This window comes from Pezoporus wallicus, unplaced genomic scaffold, assembly GCF_028554395.1.
Source record: "Pezoporus wallicus isolate ANWC-B61680 ecotype Strahan unplaced genomic scaffold, APGP_CSIRO_Pwel_v1 contig_8806, whole genome shotgun sequence".
Taxonomy (NCBI): domain Eukaryota; kingdom Metazoa; phylum Chordata; class Aves; order Psittaciformes; family Psittacidae; genus Pezoporus; species Pezoporus wallicus.
The window spans coordinates 437900-457157 of record NW_026641419.1 but is presented as its reverse complement, the minus strand read 5'-3'; the positions used below and the strand labels follow the sequence as shown (position 1 = coordinate 457157).

Here is a 19258-nt window from a genome sequence, read left to right as displayed (position 1 = left end):
TTACTCAGTATAAAGTAAAGCATAAATCCACTAAGTCTCACACTGTCTGATTTTATAGCTATTAAAAGCCTCAAAGAGAAAAGCAAAAGCTGATTTGCTGCTTTTGTATGTTCACTCATAGCAGGTAGAAATAGCAGACTGAGCAAGACAATGCAGGTCGTTAAATCCCATCTCCTACAGCCACCAGCAAGCACATATCAGAGGTTTGTTTGGCCAGACCCATGAAACTCCAATTCCAGAAGATGTTCTTCTGCAATGAACATAGCCATTAGTGTGAGCAATCAAAGCCTACAGTGTGAGGAGGAAGCAGGCAGGAGAGTTCAACAGCATTACCTGTGTCTTGGCAGGGAATTTGTTAGCTGAAATGAACCTCAGTCTCTTTTCATATTGAGAGAGAGGAAGGGTGGAACAGAACTGTCATAGGGCATTGACAGCATCATGTCCATTTTAGACCTCTTCCACATAAAGGTTACAACAGAGTTTGGGTCTCTTTCTTATGTAGCTTGAAAGAAGGAAGAGGTGGAAGCTCAAATGCTTGCTTTCAGGAGTATCTCATTTTCCCACAGTTGTCCTGGATTGCTTGGATATACATGGAGTGACTGGGAATACCTATTGCATTTTAAATTCAATTCATGCCTTAGTTTGAATAAGCTTCTAAACATAGACAAGCACAAAGATATGGTGAGAATGGGATGAGTATGAGGTAATCCATTAAGATGTTGAATCAAATGACACTTTTTATGAAATGTAGCCAAACACCACCATATTTAACAATGAAACCGAAAAAGCTCGGGGGATTATTCAGCCTTAAGCAGCATTGGTCAAAGTGTGTTATTGTATGAAAGGAAGACTGAATCATAGAACTGTAGAATAGTTAGGGTTGGAAAGAACCTTAAGATCACTTAGTTCCAACCCCCCTGCCGGGGAAATGGAAAGTAAAAGATGGAAGAGAGAAAGACTTTCCTAGAATCTGATTTCTGAAGAATCTGACGGGACCAATCTCTCAAGCATTTTCTGAAAGGCCTGGTCCTGCAAGAGCACTACCTGTGAGGCCATAAGTGCACGCTGACACTTAATAAGGAGAGTTCAAATCCTTTCAGAACTGAGACCTGAGAATCCATTGCTGCCTACCACAAATCAGCATGGATTTGACTGAAGGCTGTGGGAGCTGTCCCAGTGTATGCATTGGCTGAGAATCAAGTCAATTTAGTAGGATATTATTCTCAACAGGCTTTACACCAAGGCATTTTTGATGGGGAAAATGTAAGATGTTTCAGAATTTTCACTTCAGTAAATGAGAAATCTTGCAGTATTTTTATGGTGGTGGCACATGGACCATTTCAGTAGGAAATCACGTTTACAGCATATATATTTTTTTCCACATGATATCTGCTCCATCATGCAAAACTAATATGCAAGTGTGTTGGGTTTGTGGTGCTTTTAGGCAAAAAACATTAAGTTGCTCCCAGCAAAAAGCTGAAGTTTAACTGTAAAAATATACCTTTATTGCAATTGATTTGCTCTTCTGCTTTCACAAAAAAGCTCCAGGGATTCAGCAGCTTTAAAATCTTAGGACTGTTGAAGTTTCTAGTTTAAACTCCATCCGTTTTCTTTTTTTAATGGACATTATCTCATTATGATTCCAGGAAAAGATGGAGAATGGTGCCCAACTTTTCCCCACTGTTTCACACTCTATCTTTCATATACTTTCCTTTAAAATTCCCTTTTGGTTTGGGTCTGGGAAAACAGAATTTTTTAATAAACCTTCCTATATGTCTTTCACTGGGTGCTTTCAGAACCACAGTGAATGAGGACACAGAGGCATAAATCAGAGGTTAATATGGTACTTTTTCTTTTGGACGTGCTTTTGATTATTTCAAATCCTTGTGGACTCTATAATTACTGTCTGAGAATGTGGTGCTCAGCTCCATCGTAAGATGAAATCAAAGTACTGTGAAGCCTAAAACTTGTGATTTTCCCTGAAAAAAATAAAAAGGAAACAAACTGAAAGACCTCCCATATAAACTAGGTGACGTAAAAATTACATTGAAAACCAATGCAGTGTTTATGTTTCAGGCATCAAGGTGTAGGCTAATTGCTAAGGATAAAATCCAAGTTAGCCTTAGGTACCTGCAGTGCAGCCTGGGGGCAACTAGATTTAACAGAACAATCCAAGAAACCACATCTGCTTGTCTACATATCTAGAATGTTGTAGACATCTAATTTTCCTGGTTCTATGTATATTAACCTGCTGCTCAGAGCACAATCCAGGGACATGAGAACATGTGTTTCAGCCTCTCAGGTTGCTCCTTCTTTGGTAGCTTTAAGTTCTGGTTCTTTGCCTGCCCAGAGCGCTTCTGTATTGAAGAAGACAAATGCCTAAATACCTGCCTCCAATTTAAATTTCAAAAGCCACATATTCCTACATCAGAGTACCCCAAGGAACTCAGTTTGTTAGCTATGATCTTAGGATGCCTCAAGTGCTTACAAAAAGCCTGCAGTGCTCTCCAAATTGCAAGGATGGAGCCACCTTTTACATGAAGTCATACCCGTGAAAACAGTAGCCCAAAGAAAGGGCTTGAGTTAGCTCCACCTTAGCTGTGGGGATTGAAACTCAGGCTTCCCACAGCCATGAAAATGCTCAGGCTAGTAAGTGAAGACTGTTCTCGAGAGGGTACATTTGAAAAGTGAGTATATGCCAGGTAAAAGGCACAGTAGTTTGTGGATGGATCAATTTGATATTCAAAACCATGTATTTCAAGAAGTGCCAGAAGTGCAAGAGGTCAGTCACACTTCATGCTCTGACACATGTCCCAATTCCCAGATGGCAAAAAACTCACAAAATTCTCTTTAGTTTCTCTTTGGTGCATTAATATGACTTTGTAATGTAATGTAATGTAGATTTTACAGCCTTCTTGCACATCAGTTCTAGCAGGTGCAGAAAGTACATTAAACACCCTTGTGTGTACACCAGCGCCTGATCCCATGGACTATATGCTTAACTTTCAGGACTGCCTGTGGTAATACTTTCCATATTAATGCAAATGGTTTTTAAAACAACCCTGATGCAGAGCTGTGGAAGATTTAATAAATATTCAATAAGGGCATCTTAACCACGGTTAGGGACACGTTCTACACAGCAGATAAAATCAGAGGGAATTTAAAGATTGCAAAATTTTTGCTGTTATTTAGATCTAGACGTTTGATTTCTTTAAAACTATGTTATGACTTCCCTGTACAGCATTTACAATGTACCACACACGTACACCACACACGTACATTCTACCAAGTCCATAACGTCTTCCCATTAAGCCTATTATGATGCTAACATTTATAAGCTTTGCTGCTAGTTAAGTGCTTTCTCATTGTACGAAGCTGTATTATGAGGCAGACTGCCCTCTCCTTTCTCCCTTAGTGTCCCATTAATTAGCTCTCCTTGCTGCAATCCACTGTTCTACTACCTCCATATTACACTGTTGTGTTGCACTCTCCAGAGGAAATACTATCCTTTTTCTGTGTTATACCACATAAAAATGGGACTATTTCTGCAGAGCCTTGCATAGTGGTACTGTAGAATATGCATACGATGTCACTAGTAAGGCACTGTCCGAGAGAGAGCTGTGTTCCCAAATAGTGATTTATCTGGTAATTGATGCTTTGAGCAATCAAGCCTTTGATTGGCATGATGAAAACAAAGTTAGTAAAAGCTAGGATTTATAGACACCAGGAGACAGACAGTAAAGACTACAATGCCAATGTTTTCATCTGCTCTTATATCACTGTGACGCTCGGCAGTACATCATACTTCCAATTACCTCTGGCAGTTTTCGTACCTCAACAACTGCCACTGGAAAAGGAAAGGAGTCAGCAGTAAGTGCTTATTATAGGAGTGCTGGATGGCAATACATTTTGCTTTGTGCTCAGTCCCTATGGACTAATATACGTTGAAGCAGAAGTTTTGAGATAATTTTGAAGCAAATCTGGTAGGTGAGGAGCAGGGGATGTGCAGTACTGAAGTTGTTGATCCACCGTTTCCAGTGCCCACTGAAGTGGGCAATATCTCAAAAACAGAGATAAATTTTACTCCTTCCCTTCCTCTCCCCAATCCTATGCATGTAAAATTGACCATAGTTTCCTGTTTTGCTTCAGGGTGGTGAGAGAATAGTGTAATGTTAAGGTTTGCAGATAGATCAGCGTTGTGCACAAGTCTTGCATACCATACATTTATACTGTAGGAGTCTGTGGGGTGTATCTTGCATCTGGTTAAGTATCACACTTCGAGTTGGTGTTCTGTCTTTTAACTGTGTAACACATCTGTGGTTCGCAAACCAGCCCCTCAGTATGCTCAGTCTCTGTACGTGTTTTTGGAGTCAACTGAGCTCTCTGTATCCAGAGCTCCTGCCTCTAATGGTAAAATTCACCCTGAGCCAAACTTTTTGCTAATGAAAATACGCAAAATCTCATTAAAGTCAGTGGACCATTACAACAGCAGAGATTTTGGTGTTCTCTGCTTATTTCACATATTCTTACTGGTGAAATGCAGAAGCAGAGGTTTTTCTGCAGGAGACATCCATAATTTTTCCTGGCCAGGAGAGAAGGGAGAAGTTTCTAATAAGTAACCTTGAGAAAATGGTCTTCAAAGCTCATATCCAGCCATCTTACTTAGAGAGAAGCAAACAGAAAATAGTTCTGCAGAAACATGTGGCTGCTGGCAGAGCTGTCTGCTGTCTTAGGGTGATCTGTTTCTGACAGTAGTATGTAAAATCGGAGGAAGAAGGCAATTATAGGAAAGGCCATTTCAGTGGTCAGTTTGCTGGTAGATCTTACAAGTATTTGAGCAGACCTTGCATAAGCACAGCTGCAGTGCATGTAATAAGAGGAGAGGATGAAGAGTTGTGTCCTAAGGAAGGTTTTTGTCAAGAGCCAATGTGATTACTCATGTTGGTAGTAAAGCATGTCCATGTGTAGAGTTGAGAGCAGAGGAGCTGTGTGTTGGATGTGACCGCCACCTTTCATTTAACGTAACTTCAGGAAGTTGGTGAATTCCTTGTATGTACAGAGAAAGCTGGAGCTGTGATAATCCCCATCTCAGGTGTTGGTGCATGCAAATAATTGGTAGGGGAAGGTCTTTCAATAGTAAAAATTTTGAACAGGTTTCTGTGTTTGCAGGGAAAATCCTGAGAACAGATGAAAGGAATGATGGGAACAGTTATAGAACCATTGGTCCTGTGGCCCTAAGAAAAAAACATAGAGGTATTTTGAGCAAAATACTGTTTTAAAGAGGCTTCAGACTGGGAGCAGCCTTCTGGCTTTGTTTCCTTCATGTCATGGAAATTAAATATTTTCCTGGTTTTTTTTTTTCCCTAAACAAATGACATCACTAACTGATTCTTTCACCAATCTCCCTACCCAGAACACCATGTATTTTGGCTGAATGAAAAAAGTAATAGTTTTTAAATCAGTTTAATGATTATATAAAAACCATGCAAAAAAGTAAGTGTTGATGAAACAGTGAATAGAAACATGAAAGGTAAAAACAATGCTCCCTTTTTATTTGACTTGCTTGAAATAACTGTCAGAAATGCTGCCAGCATCCACACCTTCCCTGCAGAAGGTTTCAGTCACAGGGTAGAGTAATTGCCACACAGTTCCCGTGGCAGCCAGCAGCCAGCTCTGTGAGGGTTCACATCATGGCTGCTTTTGTACAGTTGAGTCAAGTGTATGTGGTATTGTGAAGGTAGTGTGAAAATTGGAACAGAAAGCCCTCAAATAGGCAGCAAACCCTTTCTTCCTTTGAAAAACAAACTAAATGTCAGAAGGTGTGTCTCTTACTGGATATAACACTTGCTGTTGTATTAAACTTACCACATTGCATGCTGAAATTCAGTATCCATCACATGTACTTGACCATGCAACACTGGATGAATGCGACAGATATTACTGATCCTTCTGCTATGGAAAGCAGGCTGAGTAGAGGGTGCAGCTGATTCTCTGTATGATTTGCTGGAGGGCAGCACTAATGAGAAACCCCTAATGTGAAAAAAGGGGCTTATAACTGGGAGAAAAAAAAAAATCCAATGAATCCTTAAAAAGGGAAATTCAGTTCAGCTGCTCCCATAGGGAGTTTGCTGCCCAGCTTTTTTTTTTTTTTTTTTTGGTATTACTTCAGATCAGCAGTTCAACCTCTGTATTACAGACCTTCCTTTTAAAGCTTTCCAGCTCTCCTTCCCATTGACTAACAGAACATTCTTGCTATAGATGTGCAAACGCATACTGAATTTGTGAGATCAGAGACTGGATATTCACTGGTAGCAAGAGAGTCCCTGCCCAGGGAGGGGAGTTGGAACTTGATGATCTTAAGGTCCTTTCCAACCCTAACTATTCTGTGATTCTATGATTCTGTGATTCTATAATAAAGTCAATGTAATTTAACAAACAAGTCATTGGAGGAAATACATTTCTACATTGTGTATCATCAACAGACTTAAATGCAGTGTGATATTTTTTAGAGTCAAATAATAATCTTCATTTCCTACAATAGCACAGCATTTTTATAACAGAAAGGAGTTTCTGTGATACATGAATAGATTATCTATTTTTTTATCCTGCCTTATAAAGGAGCACAATTTAGAGCTGTAACTGCAGAAAACCACAGACAAACACAGTAGCTCATTAATTTAACATAATGACAGGGTTGTCAAGGTCAGAAGGAAAATATCAAAGGTGATTCTTGGGGAAATACTGGTAGACAACTTACCTTTATGTACTATCAATGAAATTCAAGCTAAGCATAATTTACCTTTGTTATTGTAAAAGCTTTATAGTGAGAAAAATGACAATTAGGTATAATGGGTTTTTATAAATAGCTGAAATAACTAATAACAAACAAAAGAAATAAAAGGAAAAAAAAAAAAAAGCCCGACTGCAAATCACAATCTCACGTCTTTTGTCTGTAGAATGTATGCACATTTTTCTTCCTACTAGGCAGATTATCTCAGGAAAAAAAGAAAGTCAGGGGGAATTTTGTCCTAAAGAAATTAAATGTAAAGCAATAACTGAAAAATGCATAAGCAAGATATACTAAGTTATCTTATTGCTTATATTGTAGCAACCTAATTTATTTCCTTATATCCCATTGTGTAATTATAGGTCTAAACTAAGCACAGTTCAAGAACTGTATAACGTCAGTGAATATTACCTACATTTAATATTTATATCTATTGATGTTACAGTATTCCAAATAGCAATTTGTGGATTAGACCTTGGACTACCAGCCCCAAAAGGGCGTTTTCCAGCTGCTGTCAGTGTCGCTTGTTTGTGACAGGTTCTGTTCATGCATCCCTTCATGTTAGCACTAAAAGACACATCTTCACGTACTTGAAAGCACAGGTATGTTTAAATATTTATGGAATGAGAGGAATTTTAAAAATCTTCCACTGAAAAACTGTGAGAATCTGCATCTTGAAGGACACATGCTGCAGGTACAAACAATCTAAAACTGGCTATTGAAATCACACTAGGACTCTAATATATCTCATATTCACAATAAAATCTTCTTTTTATGGGCTTTGTCTGGAGTAAGTAAAGCATCCCTCGACAGAACTCCTGTCCCACAAAGAACATACAGAGTAATGTCTTGTGTGTAAAGATGAGTCAGGGTTTCCAGATGTTAGATGTTAAAAGTGTTCACTGAGTCAGTTTGTGTTTCTTGAGAGACAGCAGTTAGTGGCTGAAAGGTGACGTCTTCATACTTTTAAATACGTTCTTAAACACTCTTTTCATGAGTGACCAGAGCTCCTGATTTTGCAAAATCAAATCATCCAGTGATGGTTAAGGTTCACTTGCCTTTGCTTAGAAAAGAACTGGAAAGATGCATGCGGCTGCTTACTGTCTGACTTATGAGTGGTTTCTTAAAACACCTCTGTGCTTAACTGTTGGTAAGGCTTTCTGCTCTGTTTTGTGCAGCGTCGTCTTTGAGGTGGTATGTAATGCATGTATGGGAAAGAGGGTGCTCAAATCTTAGGTACTCGCCTGAGGAAGGCAATGGCAGACTGTGCAGTACTTCTGGCTCATCCTGCTTTACTCATTTTCAGCTTTGAATCAAGGGTAAGGGTGCTGCTTCTCTTCTCCAGTACAAAGTTAATAGAGTTGGTATAATCTGCTGGTTACTGGTGACTCCAGGAAGACAGTGGAAGGGAAACCATGTGCACTGAGCCAAGTGGCTCTTACTGGTGATAGATTTTGTTTGCCTTCTCCAAGAAGATACAAGTGCCTGCTCATGTACTTCTCCACCTTGTTTTGGTGCCAACTGCTGGTGAAGTTAGACTCGTAGAATGGGCTAGCTTGGAAGTGACTTCCAAAGATCATCTGGTCCAACCTTTGCTTGGAAAGATGAGATTATTTAGCACCCTGTCAGATCACATCTTGGTGATGTGGAAACTCTGGTGATGGGGACTCTACCACATCCCTAGGGAGTTTATTCCAATGATTGATTGTTCCTAGTGTAAAAAATTTATTTCTTACATCAAGATGAAACCTTCCTCAGTGTACCCATTTCTCCTTGTCTTCCCCATGAAGGCTCCTAGTGATGAAAGAGCCTTCGTCTTCTCATAACCACTCTTTAAGTAGTGGAAAACAATGATAAGGTGAGAAAACTGTTATTTAAGCTCACCTGTTCGGTGCTGCACAGTAGGGGAATGGGATGGAGGTATTTACACTGTTAGGGATAACTGTCAGCAGTGTAAGGAGTAACTCCCCCCCTGCTGTTTGGTACCACCTTCCCTCCATCTTCAGCACAGAGGATGGGTGCTCTGTCTTCCAGTGCAGCTGATGAAGAGCACACATCCAGCATTATGACACGAGCTGTGGATTGAGAGGGGTGGTGTTAAGTTTTGTCCACATCCCATAGGTTACACTGAAGAGTGAGCTTCCCTCAGATGTGCCATCTATTGCCTGTGCATGCTGGGGCTGCACTAGTAAAGTGCTGAAATCCACAGCAAATGAGAAATGTGCAGAGGATGTTATCCTTGCAGCAGTGACCATCTGTTCTGGCTAGATTGGCCCTGTCCCTCCTTGCAATGCCAGGAGAAGGCCATGTGCCACCTCGCCTGCACCATATGCCTGGGATTTAATGAGTATGCCCAGGAGTCCTGCCATCATCTCTCCCTGCCCCAGGAGACAGCTGCTGCCAGCCGTATGGCTTCTGAATTTGTTCTTGTGTCTTGTGTATGCATGGTTTTGCAAAGGCTAGTTGCTATTAGATGTGTTATATGCCGTACACATTACAGGCTTTTCAGGGGCAGAACAGATGTCCTGTGCAGATGAAGGATCTTGTGGCAGTTCTGTCAGACCTTCTCCCTTTTCACTTTTGGTCTGTGAATGATGGCATTTTGAGGACTGCTGAAGGAAGATTTCACTGTAAAGAGGCCTGTCCATGCCTTTTATATTATTAGCTCTCATCTTAAAAACAGAACTTGCTTTTGGCATGGATCTTTCCCATTTGTAATTTCCTTCATCTGTTCTGCAGCTCTTCAGAGCTGCTTGAGCCTCCCAAGAGCAGCATGGTCCCGCTGCAGAACTGGTTCTCTTCTGAAGGCTTTTGCCACTCACTGTCTGGAGAATCTTTGAAATGGGTGGCTTTCCACTGCACACTCTTGTTTTTCAAACAAAGTTTCAGGCAATTTTTCCTCTGTCCAAAAATTGGCTTTTATATTTTTGCAGATCCCCCAAATTTAATATTTGTTACATAGGTATCTCACATGTAAATAATAATTTTCTAAGCACTGGAATTCTGGAATTCTTCATATCATTCAAAAATCTTGTTCTCTTCAGACAATGTGTGAACAGACAAAGAAGTTAAAAGGGATGCGGTCATTATTTGATACCATTTAGTGTGCTTAGTGGTGAATCGCATTGAGAGAGCAAGTCACAGGTAATAGGCTCAAAAAGAAGAGAAACCAAATTGCATCATCGAAAATCAAGGTAGCAACATCTGGGGCAGTTTTCCAGAACTATGAACATAGTCTTCTCCTTTGGCTATTCCAGACATTTTCATTAGGAAAAAGATGCAATCCTATAGCTCTAGTTCCTGCTGTACAGTTGGCATTGAACAGCAGTGTGCCCTGCACAATTCATTAAATCCTATTGTTAGTCCACAAAATCACAACTCCTAATTATCTGTATCCTTTTTAGGAAGTAAGATTAAAGTCAAGTTTCTTTGGATGTTTCTTACCCATGATTTTTGTTTCCTGGTAACATACTGGTAGTTTCTGAAACATCTTTTAATTTTAAAGTCTCAAGGACCTCTCACAAATATTTGGTGCTTTTCTTTTTTATCACGGGTTCTCTGGGTTTATTGATGAGTGCCTCTTTATAAAACCCAAAACCACAAACCACAATTAAAGACTGTTTCATAATACTTTGAGAAATCTCTTTCCTAGAGTCTATTGGCAAGAAGATTTTGCTTCTTGTACTGCAGGCAATGTGTTGTTTTGTTTTTTTTTTCCTTCAGAGGCATATGGGGCTATATTTTCAAGGAGTTAACAGTCCCTCCCCACAGGGGGCAGATTTTCCATAAATATTCTACATGCAGAACCTTCTTGATTTCTGGTCAACTTGCACATTATGAACATTCCTGCTATTTGGGTGTGAAATTACTGAATTAAAGCATATGTCTAAACTGCAGGAAAACTGCCCTCAGTCTTTGTCTGTTAATCACCAGAGGTGAGGACCAGATGGAGTGGTGTGGCTCTCTTTTGGCCCAGGTTTTCTTCCCATGGATTTGAAATATGCCTCTGAATCCAAGAGTAAAGCAGTGCTTTTGAGTGTTACTGCAGAGCAACAGGTCTCCTGAATTTGTGGAATGGTCATGAACAGAATAGCCCTGCCCTGTCTGATGGATGATACAATCCTTGAATATACTTTCTCTCTGGTAGAAAATGCCGTTACTAACTAATAAAACCCTGCTCCTCTCTGCTGGAATCTATCCTAGTATTTTAAGCAAAGTGTTAGCAGGTTGATTTGTTGGTGTTTATCCTCTCTTTCTTGACAGCTCCTAGACTGTTTTGTCATCCCAGTGGTGATACTGCTCTCCTGGTTTTTCTTACTGGTACGATACAAGGCAGTACATTTCATTGGGATTGTGGTCTGCATTCTGGGCATGGGCTGCATGGCAGGAGCAGATGTCCTCGTTGGGAGACAGCAAGGAGCAGGTAAGTAAGGATGGTTGGGTTGTATGACCAAGCACTGTTCAGAGAAAACATTGACCAGACTGGAACAAAAAAAAAAAGGGGGGGGGGGGAAATCGGCAAGAAAGCCTGTGCCTTCATGGATCCAAAGCAGTATTTGAAGTTCCTTCTTTGTCAGGAGGGACAGAGAACAAAAGTGGGTCAACACTTAAAAGTCAGCACTGCTGCAAATGGACTTCATGAGCTCTGTGTCTTCAACACAGGTCATCCTCTGTTCAGGCAGGGGGGACAAGCTAAATACTTGTAGTTTTATTCTGTTTTGGCTTAGTTGTTTGACTGCAAATCTCAGTTGCTTCCTTTCCAAATTGGCTACATCTTTGAGTCATAAGCACCTCTTTTGTCTACTGTGTACCCTAAATTCTCCTCAACTTTGCTCTGTTTTTTGTACAGAGGCAGGGTCACTAGGTAGATGCTAAGAGACACTGAACCTGCATGCTGACTGTACCAATTGGGTTTTGCAAGCAGTCCCAGAATAAAAGGTTGGGATTTGCCTCTGTCATTGTTGAAGAGAACCTTCTTGTGTGTAAAATATTCTTTTTTTTATGTGCAGCATCATATGAATAATGTGTGTGTAGCTTTTAATGCAGACTAGAGTTAGATTTCATTGAGCAACTTTCCCTGTCAGATTGATTTCTCTAGTGCCAACCCAAATGATGTGGGAAGGCTGGAAATTCTTTTCAAAGATTGTCAATTAGGCACAGTTTTCATTCTTAATTAAAAGCACTGAATTGTGAGCTGCGCATAATACACCGGGATTTAAAATTCTTGACTCAGCTTTCTGAATACAAATGCAAGTGCTGTAAGAACTGCATTTGCCAGGATGCTACTAAATAAAACAAGGGAGTTTGTGGCAGTACTCACATATCTCCCTGCCCCCTTTTATCCCTGTCCTTTATCCTGAAAGGGGACTTTCAGTTCATTGGTCTCCTCCAGAAATAATCCTGCCCCAGCTAAAAAGGAAAGAATATACTCTCTACTGTGAAATCAGCCAGCCAAAGCTGCATTCGGAATGACTGATTTCAGAGAAACTGGGATTTCAACCCTGGGTTCCAGAGGAAACATCCTGTGCTCAGTAATCTAGAGAGTAACATGGTAGGGCAGGTGAGTTCTGGATCAGCAGCAGTGTGTGGACCAATGGACCTCAGCAAACAAGGAACAGATTGAAGAACACTGACACTTTGCCATCAAAGTGCAATAATTAGGTATTATTTTCCATATATTGGTTACTAAAGCACAGGTATAGCTGTTAGGTAAATTTGCCCAAAAAAATCTGTTAACATACATTATTGCCTTTTAATTCAGACCTACACATGAAAAACTGTATCCATGCTTATCACTATGTGGAGAGACTGCAACTTTCTTTAAGTGGCAAAATAGTGTTATTAATGTTGTCCTTAGCAAAGTAAAATAGATCAGCTGGTATAATTTATCTGAAAGGGTAAAACTGTACATTAAAAATCTGTGGTAGCTTACCTCATTTTATTGTATCCTGACTGATGTTTTACACATTATTCAATAAGAAAAGCAATTACTTTGTGCTCTGTGACCTTACGTGTCCAGTATACCTTAAAATAACACTTTCCTCAAATAATACCATTGGTACTTGTGCTCCTGTAATGCACAGGGGTCTAAAATACAGAGGTCTGAGTGTTCCATCCAGATTTTGCAAAGCACTTCGTAGCTCTTGCTTACCACAGTCTCTGAAAAACAGTCCCTTCAGTCCTGTTAATAGGTATATTAGCGTATGTTTTGTCTAAGATGAGACACATTGAGTCTGATATTTTGATATTATGATAATTACAAGGAAAAGCAAAGAGAAACACCTCATAATGTTGGGTTTTAAGGTAAAAATGTGGCAAAGTGGCCAAGTGAGAGTATGAAAAGCAATCATGTCAGAACATAGTTCACATTGAAATTATTTATGCTACACTATAGTCCACAAAACATTAACTCCTCTCTGGACTGTATGAATTCTGCTTCCAGAGAACATTAAAAATGCTAATAATGATTAATGCAAGATGTGTTTTGCCAAGCTATGCCTTGTGTTTCTTCACAAGAATGACCTACACCATTAAATTGGTCAAGTGCAACTGTATTAACCTTAAAGTCTTTAAAATGCCTCTAGTCAGTCCTTAGCAATGTAGACACATGTAGATCTTGCATCCATGAAAATACGTTTGTTAGGATATGTCAGGTTTGGGGGAAAGTTCCGAAGTCAGCCCCTTGAGGAACAAAGAAAAGACATTTGACAAGCAGGATGCTAGGAACTTTTAGTAAAGAAACCAAAAATATAAAACATTTTTATACCAGTATATAAAGTTTTGATACACTGACTTCCTGAGTACCATATATTGCTCTAGTCACTGCATCTCAAAAAGAAATGACCAGAAAATAAGCCCATAGAAGCAATAGAGAAAAGTGAAAAAGCTATTCAAGGGCCTAAAATGGTTTCAGGGTGAAGAGACGATAAGCAGACTGTGACCTTTTATCTCTCAGAAAAGGCAACAAAGAGAATAAGATAAAGGTACACGAAGTTTTCACTGGTATGGAGAAGGTCAATAAAGACTGATTCTTAAATATTTCTCATAATCAGGAAATTATGGGATCACCAATATAATTTTGAGGTACCAGGCTTAAAAGCTGAACACATGAAATCCTTTTTAATGATAGACTAAAAATATACAGACTTCACACAAATTAGTGAAGAGTGCCTCAATTTCTGTGAAGTTTAATGGTTTAATGCAACTTCGTTTAATGGTTTAATGCAACTTCCATCTTAGAAAAGTCCTAATCTGCTGAGAACTGGCTGATAAATATCTCCCTGTGTTTCCCTATTTCTTTATGCTTTCTTCAGCCACCCTGTGCTGCCAGAGGAGGGTTCTGTGTTAGGCAGACCCATGCTTTGACCAGATCTTGGCTTCCTCTTCTGGGAGAGCCCTGGAGGTTGAGGCTTACACTCTGATCATGAGTGTGCTTTGGAGAGGGCCATCACGGTGTGGTGCTTGGGGCCATCCCATTTCTATGAAAATGCTCAGCCTCTGAGCTTTGTTTCACAGATGTAAAAGGATGATATTTTTGTCTCAGCAGTTCAGCACATCCAAGCTGTAAGGTCAAAAGCTTTTTCAGCATTACTTCCCCAAAGTGTCAGTGAGCAGCTGTAATAAATACCAAATGAGTGAGCTCAGTGAGGGATGATTGGAGCCTCTTTTGGAACATCAAATGCATCAGGGATAGGAAGAGGTTTTGTGAAGTGCTGATGCTTATTTTAAATTAAGGGCATCTTCTGAGGCTGACTGCAAAAGCAGGCTAAAAGGAAAATAGCTACCAAATCTTAAAAAGATAAATTGTCAAATATAAACATGCTGTCAGTCGAGGTACATGTGAAACAGAAATTCAGTGGGAGACTGGATGAGTACGTGAAAGAGAAATCTAGTGATGTTTGATAAATACATAGAAGCCACATCTCCTCTGAGCTTAAAAATGGTGAAGACTAAAACATCATTAGTGGGGGTATTTTAAACTTTACCTCATTCCTATTTGTCCCTAAACAACTTACACTTTTCTGGCTCTTATAGCCGTTTTTAGAGACAGGATACCGGGTAAATGAACCCTTGGTCTACCCTCTTATAACTGTACTTATTTTCATGAGTTTCTTTTCACTGGAAATTTCAGCACTGTAGCTTGGAATGAAAACTGAAGGCTTAAAAGAACACCATAAGGAAAAATGTTGTAAAGGTCATTTTGAACCAAATGGAATGTTAAGCTTCCATTTTTATTTACTTCAGTGTGTATTTTACAAATCCATAATAACAAAAAAGGCAGGAACTCGATAAATCAAGAGGTATTTTTAAGGAATAAAAGTTTTTTTGCTCTATATAGGTGAGTCACATTCTACCTGCAAAAAGAAAATAATAGTAGTAAAATAAAAAAGAGTAGTCACTGAAATGTGCCACTTGGTTTCTATATTTTTTTACAAATTTTTCAGGTTCTTTCACATTCTCTTATCTACAGCAAGAATGATGCTTTCCCTTCACTTCTGCTAGATTTTGCTGGGGTATTGAATGACAGCTGGTGAATTGATAGGACATTTGCATTCAGTTTATAACCCAGATATGTGCTACTTAATGACTGAGGATTGAAATCTCCAGCAAAGATTTTGCAATGGTTCTAGACAACACATGGTTGTTTTGAGGCATTCTGATTTTTTCCCCTGTTTATTCCTAGGTGAAAATAAACTGATAGGAGATCTCTTAGTACTGGGTGGAGCAACACTCTACGGCATCTCAAACGTTTGTGAAGAGTATATCGTCCGAAATCTGAGTCGAGTGGAATTCTTGGGCATGATCGGACTCTTTGGCTCTTTCTTCAGTGGAATTCAGCTGTAAGTGAGCAGGTTTGAGCCCCAAGGTCATTCAAATAAGAGCAGATTTACCCTCCTATGAGGTGCTGTAACCCTCTCTTTGAAGGTAGCCATAACCTGTGGAGAATAAGTGTCCTGTAATTCCGAAATTTTCATTAGTTTTCATATTTCTGATTGATGGATTTGAATAATAACACAAATTTCTACATAAGTACTCTAATTCAAGGACTGGTGTCATTGAGTAGTCACATGTGGCAGGAGGAATAGAAGATACATCCTACCGTCTTGTTTATGGAGGACAAGTAGATACTTCACATGTTGGTCTGATCTGTGAATAACAAAATACACAGCTCTCTCTTTCATAGTTCTAAAAAGTCATTTAGATTTCTAAACAGGTAGAAAATATGTCCAGTCAGAAGGCATTTTACTAATTGGCTTGTTCTGTGTAACTACATTATGATATGGCAGAAATAATTAAAATGCCTTTAAGAAACAGGCCTTTTCACTTCAAAATGCTTAGTACTCAGGTGATTGTCGCAGAGATTCCAGGAACCGCTGAGACCTGTCTATACTGACACGTAACTAATGAGCAACTCACCTGCAAGCCTAACAGTTAAAAGGTAGTTCCCAGTGCTGTAATGCTGTGACTGATGAAAGTATAGCAAATGTCACCATGCAAGATTGCCACATTTTATGCAGATCTCTCACTGGTTCTTGTCATACAGAATAACTTTTGATTATTAGTCAAAACCAAGTTGCTCCTCTGCATATCTGAGCTATTCAGCTTCTAAGAACAGAGACTGATCAAAACAATGGCCCACCAATTCCCACTTGGTTCCATGTAGCCATTCAACACTTCCTTACTTTTACCTATAATGGAGAGCAGATGTCACATAGTTATGTGTTCACAGTTGTTTAATCTAACTAAATATATCAGTTGTTTGAAAGAGAATCCAGCTCCCCATGTTAAAATAGCAGACTCTTTCTCTGAAACACTACTGGCCATTTTGATGCAACATAGAACCTTTAGGTCCTATAAACTGAAGTAGTCTAGGGAAGGAATGTCTCAGAAACAGGGCCATTTCCCAGCATGCTAGACACAGCAAAGTTTGGTTAGCATCCACAAAGTGATTGAGGATGGGGAAGATGTGTGCTAGTATCACTGGAGGTTGAAGTCTTATGTTTACAGGGAACAGTACAATTCTGAAGAAGGGAAAGCATCAAAAAGTATGTAGGGCTATGCTGCTTGTATGAAACACAAAACAATACCCACAGGTGAATGTCCCTTTTATTGACACGCACTGATCTCAAAATATATAATTGCAAAAAGCTGTGGTATTTGCCTTTTATTCCATGTATATTTACGAATATCTGCATACGAGTGGGTGGTTTATGATAGTTCGTGCTTCAACCCTAGTACAGGGTTATGTCTCCATGAAGACTTTCAAGTAGGCTGTTGTTTCCTGGACCAGTTTAGCAAGAGTGCTTAATATTAGACCGTAAGGCAAAATAAACCCAGTTAATGCCTGTTGGACAGCAAATGAAGGGCTAAGGTGTCAGGGCAAACAGTGGAGGAAGGAGTTGGCTAACTACCCAGGCATGGTGGAAAGAGAAGTTTAGTGGGTTGAATGTGATTAAAGCAGGGAAGAACTGTATATTAAAAAAGAGTAGAAATTAGTTGACTGGATTTGGGGATATAGCAACTACCTAGCAAATGGAAATGATGCTGTCTGATGGAATCACATAATCTTAGAATAACCTACTTTGTAATGGATCCCTGAAGGTAATCTGGTTCAAGCTACTACTCAACTAAAAGCTAACTTCAAAGTTACATCAGGTTTCTCAGGAACTTGTGCATTTGACTTCTTAATATCTCAAAGAACTGAAATTCCAGTCCTGCTGGGCAACCTGTTCAAGTGTTTGACCAATATTTTTTTCCTTATAACTAATCAGAGTTTCCCAAATTGCAACGTGGGTCCATTGTCATCCATCCTATCTTTTCAGTAACTACCCATAAAGTAAAGATAGCAGATTTACCGTTTCACCTGCCTTTCCCTTGGCTTAGCCTTCTCTTCTTCACACTTAACAAACCCTGCTGTTTCAGCATCTCCTCTTACATCATGTGCTCCAGCTGCCTGACCATTGTGATGGCACTCTGCTTTACTCTCTCCAATTTGTCAATGTCTGTCTTATTCTGGGCAGCCCAAAACTGGTTACAGTACTCCAGCTGCTGTCTCGCAAATCATGTCCTTCAACTTGCTGTCCAGACTCTTACTAACACAGCCCAGGATGCTGTAGGCCTTCTCTGCTCCAAGGACACGTTACTGACTCATGTTCAGGTTGATGTCCACCAGGACTCCAGGGTTTATTTCTAAAAAGCAGCTTTCTGTACAGTCAGCTCCCAGCCTGTGTTGTTGAATAGGATTATTCCTAGGTACAGGCATTCATGTTTGCTTTTATTGAACCCCACAAGGTTTCTCTTGGCCCTTTTCTTCAGACTACCTTGTGGGTAGTCCACCCATCTAGTCCATGCTTCTTTAATCTCTAAGGATCTTTCGTGAAATCATGCTGGAAGCTTTTCTAAAGTCCAGGGAGGTTGTATCTCATCCTCTCAGTCATTCCCTCCCCTTTATTTACTGAGCCAGTCATAGAAGGCAGTTAGCTTGGTCAGGTACAGTTTACTTTTGAGAAGTCTGTGTTGGCTGTTTCCAGTCATATCTTCTTCATTTCATGCAAAGTCGTCTGATGAGATTTGCTCCGTAATCTTCCCAAAGGTTAGCATAAGGCTGGCCAGGCTATAGTTTTTGCTCCTTTTGAAACTGGATGTTGCATTTGTCTCTTTTCAGTCATCAGGGACCTACTCCAATCACCACAACCTTTCAAAGATCATTGTGGTTCCAATTCTACAGTGAATTGCTCTTACTCTTCTTTATTTCACAGAGCATAATGAATCACAGACTATACTGTATTATTTTATATCTCTTTTGTATCAGATAAGCAATGTTCCTACGTTTAAGTTATAACAAAACTTGTTTGCCAGAAGAAGAGACGTTGCAGTATGTTTTCAGGAATTGCTGATAAAAGAGACGTATATGCCTTCCGCATCAAAGACACTTACAATTTAGTTATTTTTCATACAAAATAATATTATTATTCTGTACACAGTATTAGATTCACCACAAATCAGCATCAAGCAAATTAAAATTTCCAGTATGCAACTCTGTAGACTGTATTAATCTGGAAAGCACTGAGTTCCTGCAGTTTTACCATTAGACTTGGTCTTCCACATGCCATCTTCTGTACTTTGTTTTTCAGTCTGAGTAATTACATGTTTTATACTTGTTTAAAATGATGTCCAGACTAGCATGCAGAGTTGTGCACAGCAGGAGTTACCTGGAAACCACAGATCAGAGAAAGTGATTAGCTGAGTGAAGACCTAGATCACGAGATACCGTATCTCCAAGGGTCTATTTGCCTGTATTGGGAAGAGCTGACTTGTTACCACCTTAGAATTTTCTGGATCTGGGATTTTGATGTGAACGTATAATGCAAGACTTGCAAGATGTTGAAAGTGGACTTTTGTGGTTTGGCCTATCCTTTGCTTTGTTTCCTGACTTTCATTGCTGTGACTATTCGATCTCTCTCAGTGTGT

The 19258-nt window shown here is 39.6% G+C and overlaps 1 protein-coding gene across 1 annotated transcript in view; it reads left to right on the top strand.

Moving 5' to 3' along the window:
• Positions 1-19258, top strand: part of SLC35F1 (solute carrier family 35 member F1) — a 237409-nt gene that overhangs the window by 190726 nt on the left and 27425 nt on the right. The window contains exons 4-5 of the mRNA XM_057423596.1: positions 11051-11210; positions 15471-15627. Of these exons, the coding sequence (XP_057279579.1) occupies positions 11051-11210; positions 15471-15627 (317 nt within the window). The remainder of the gene's footprint in view (positions 1-11050; positions 11211-15470; positions 15628-19258) is intronic.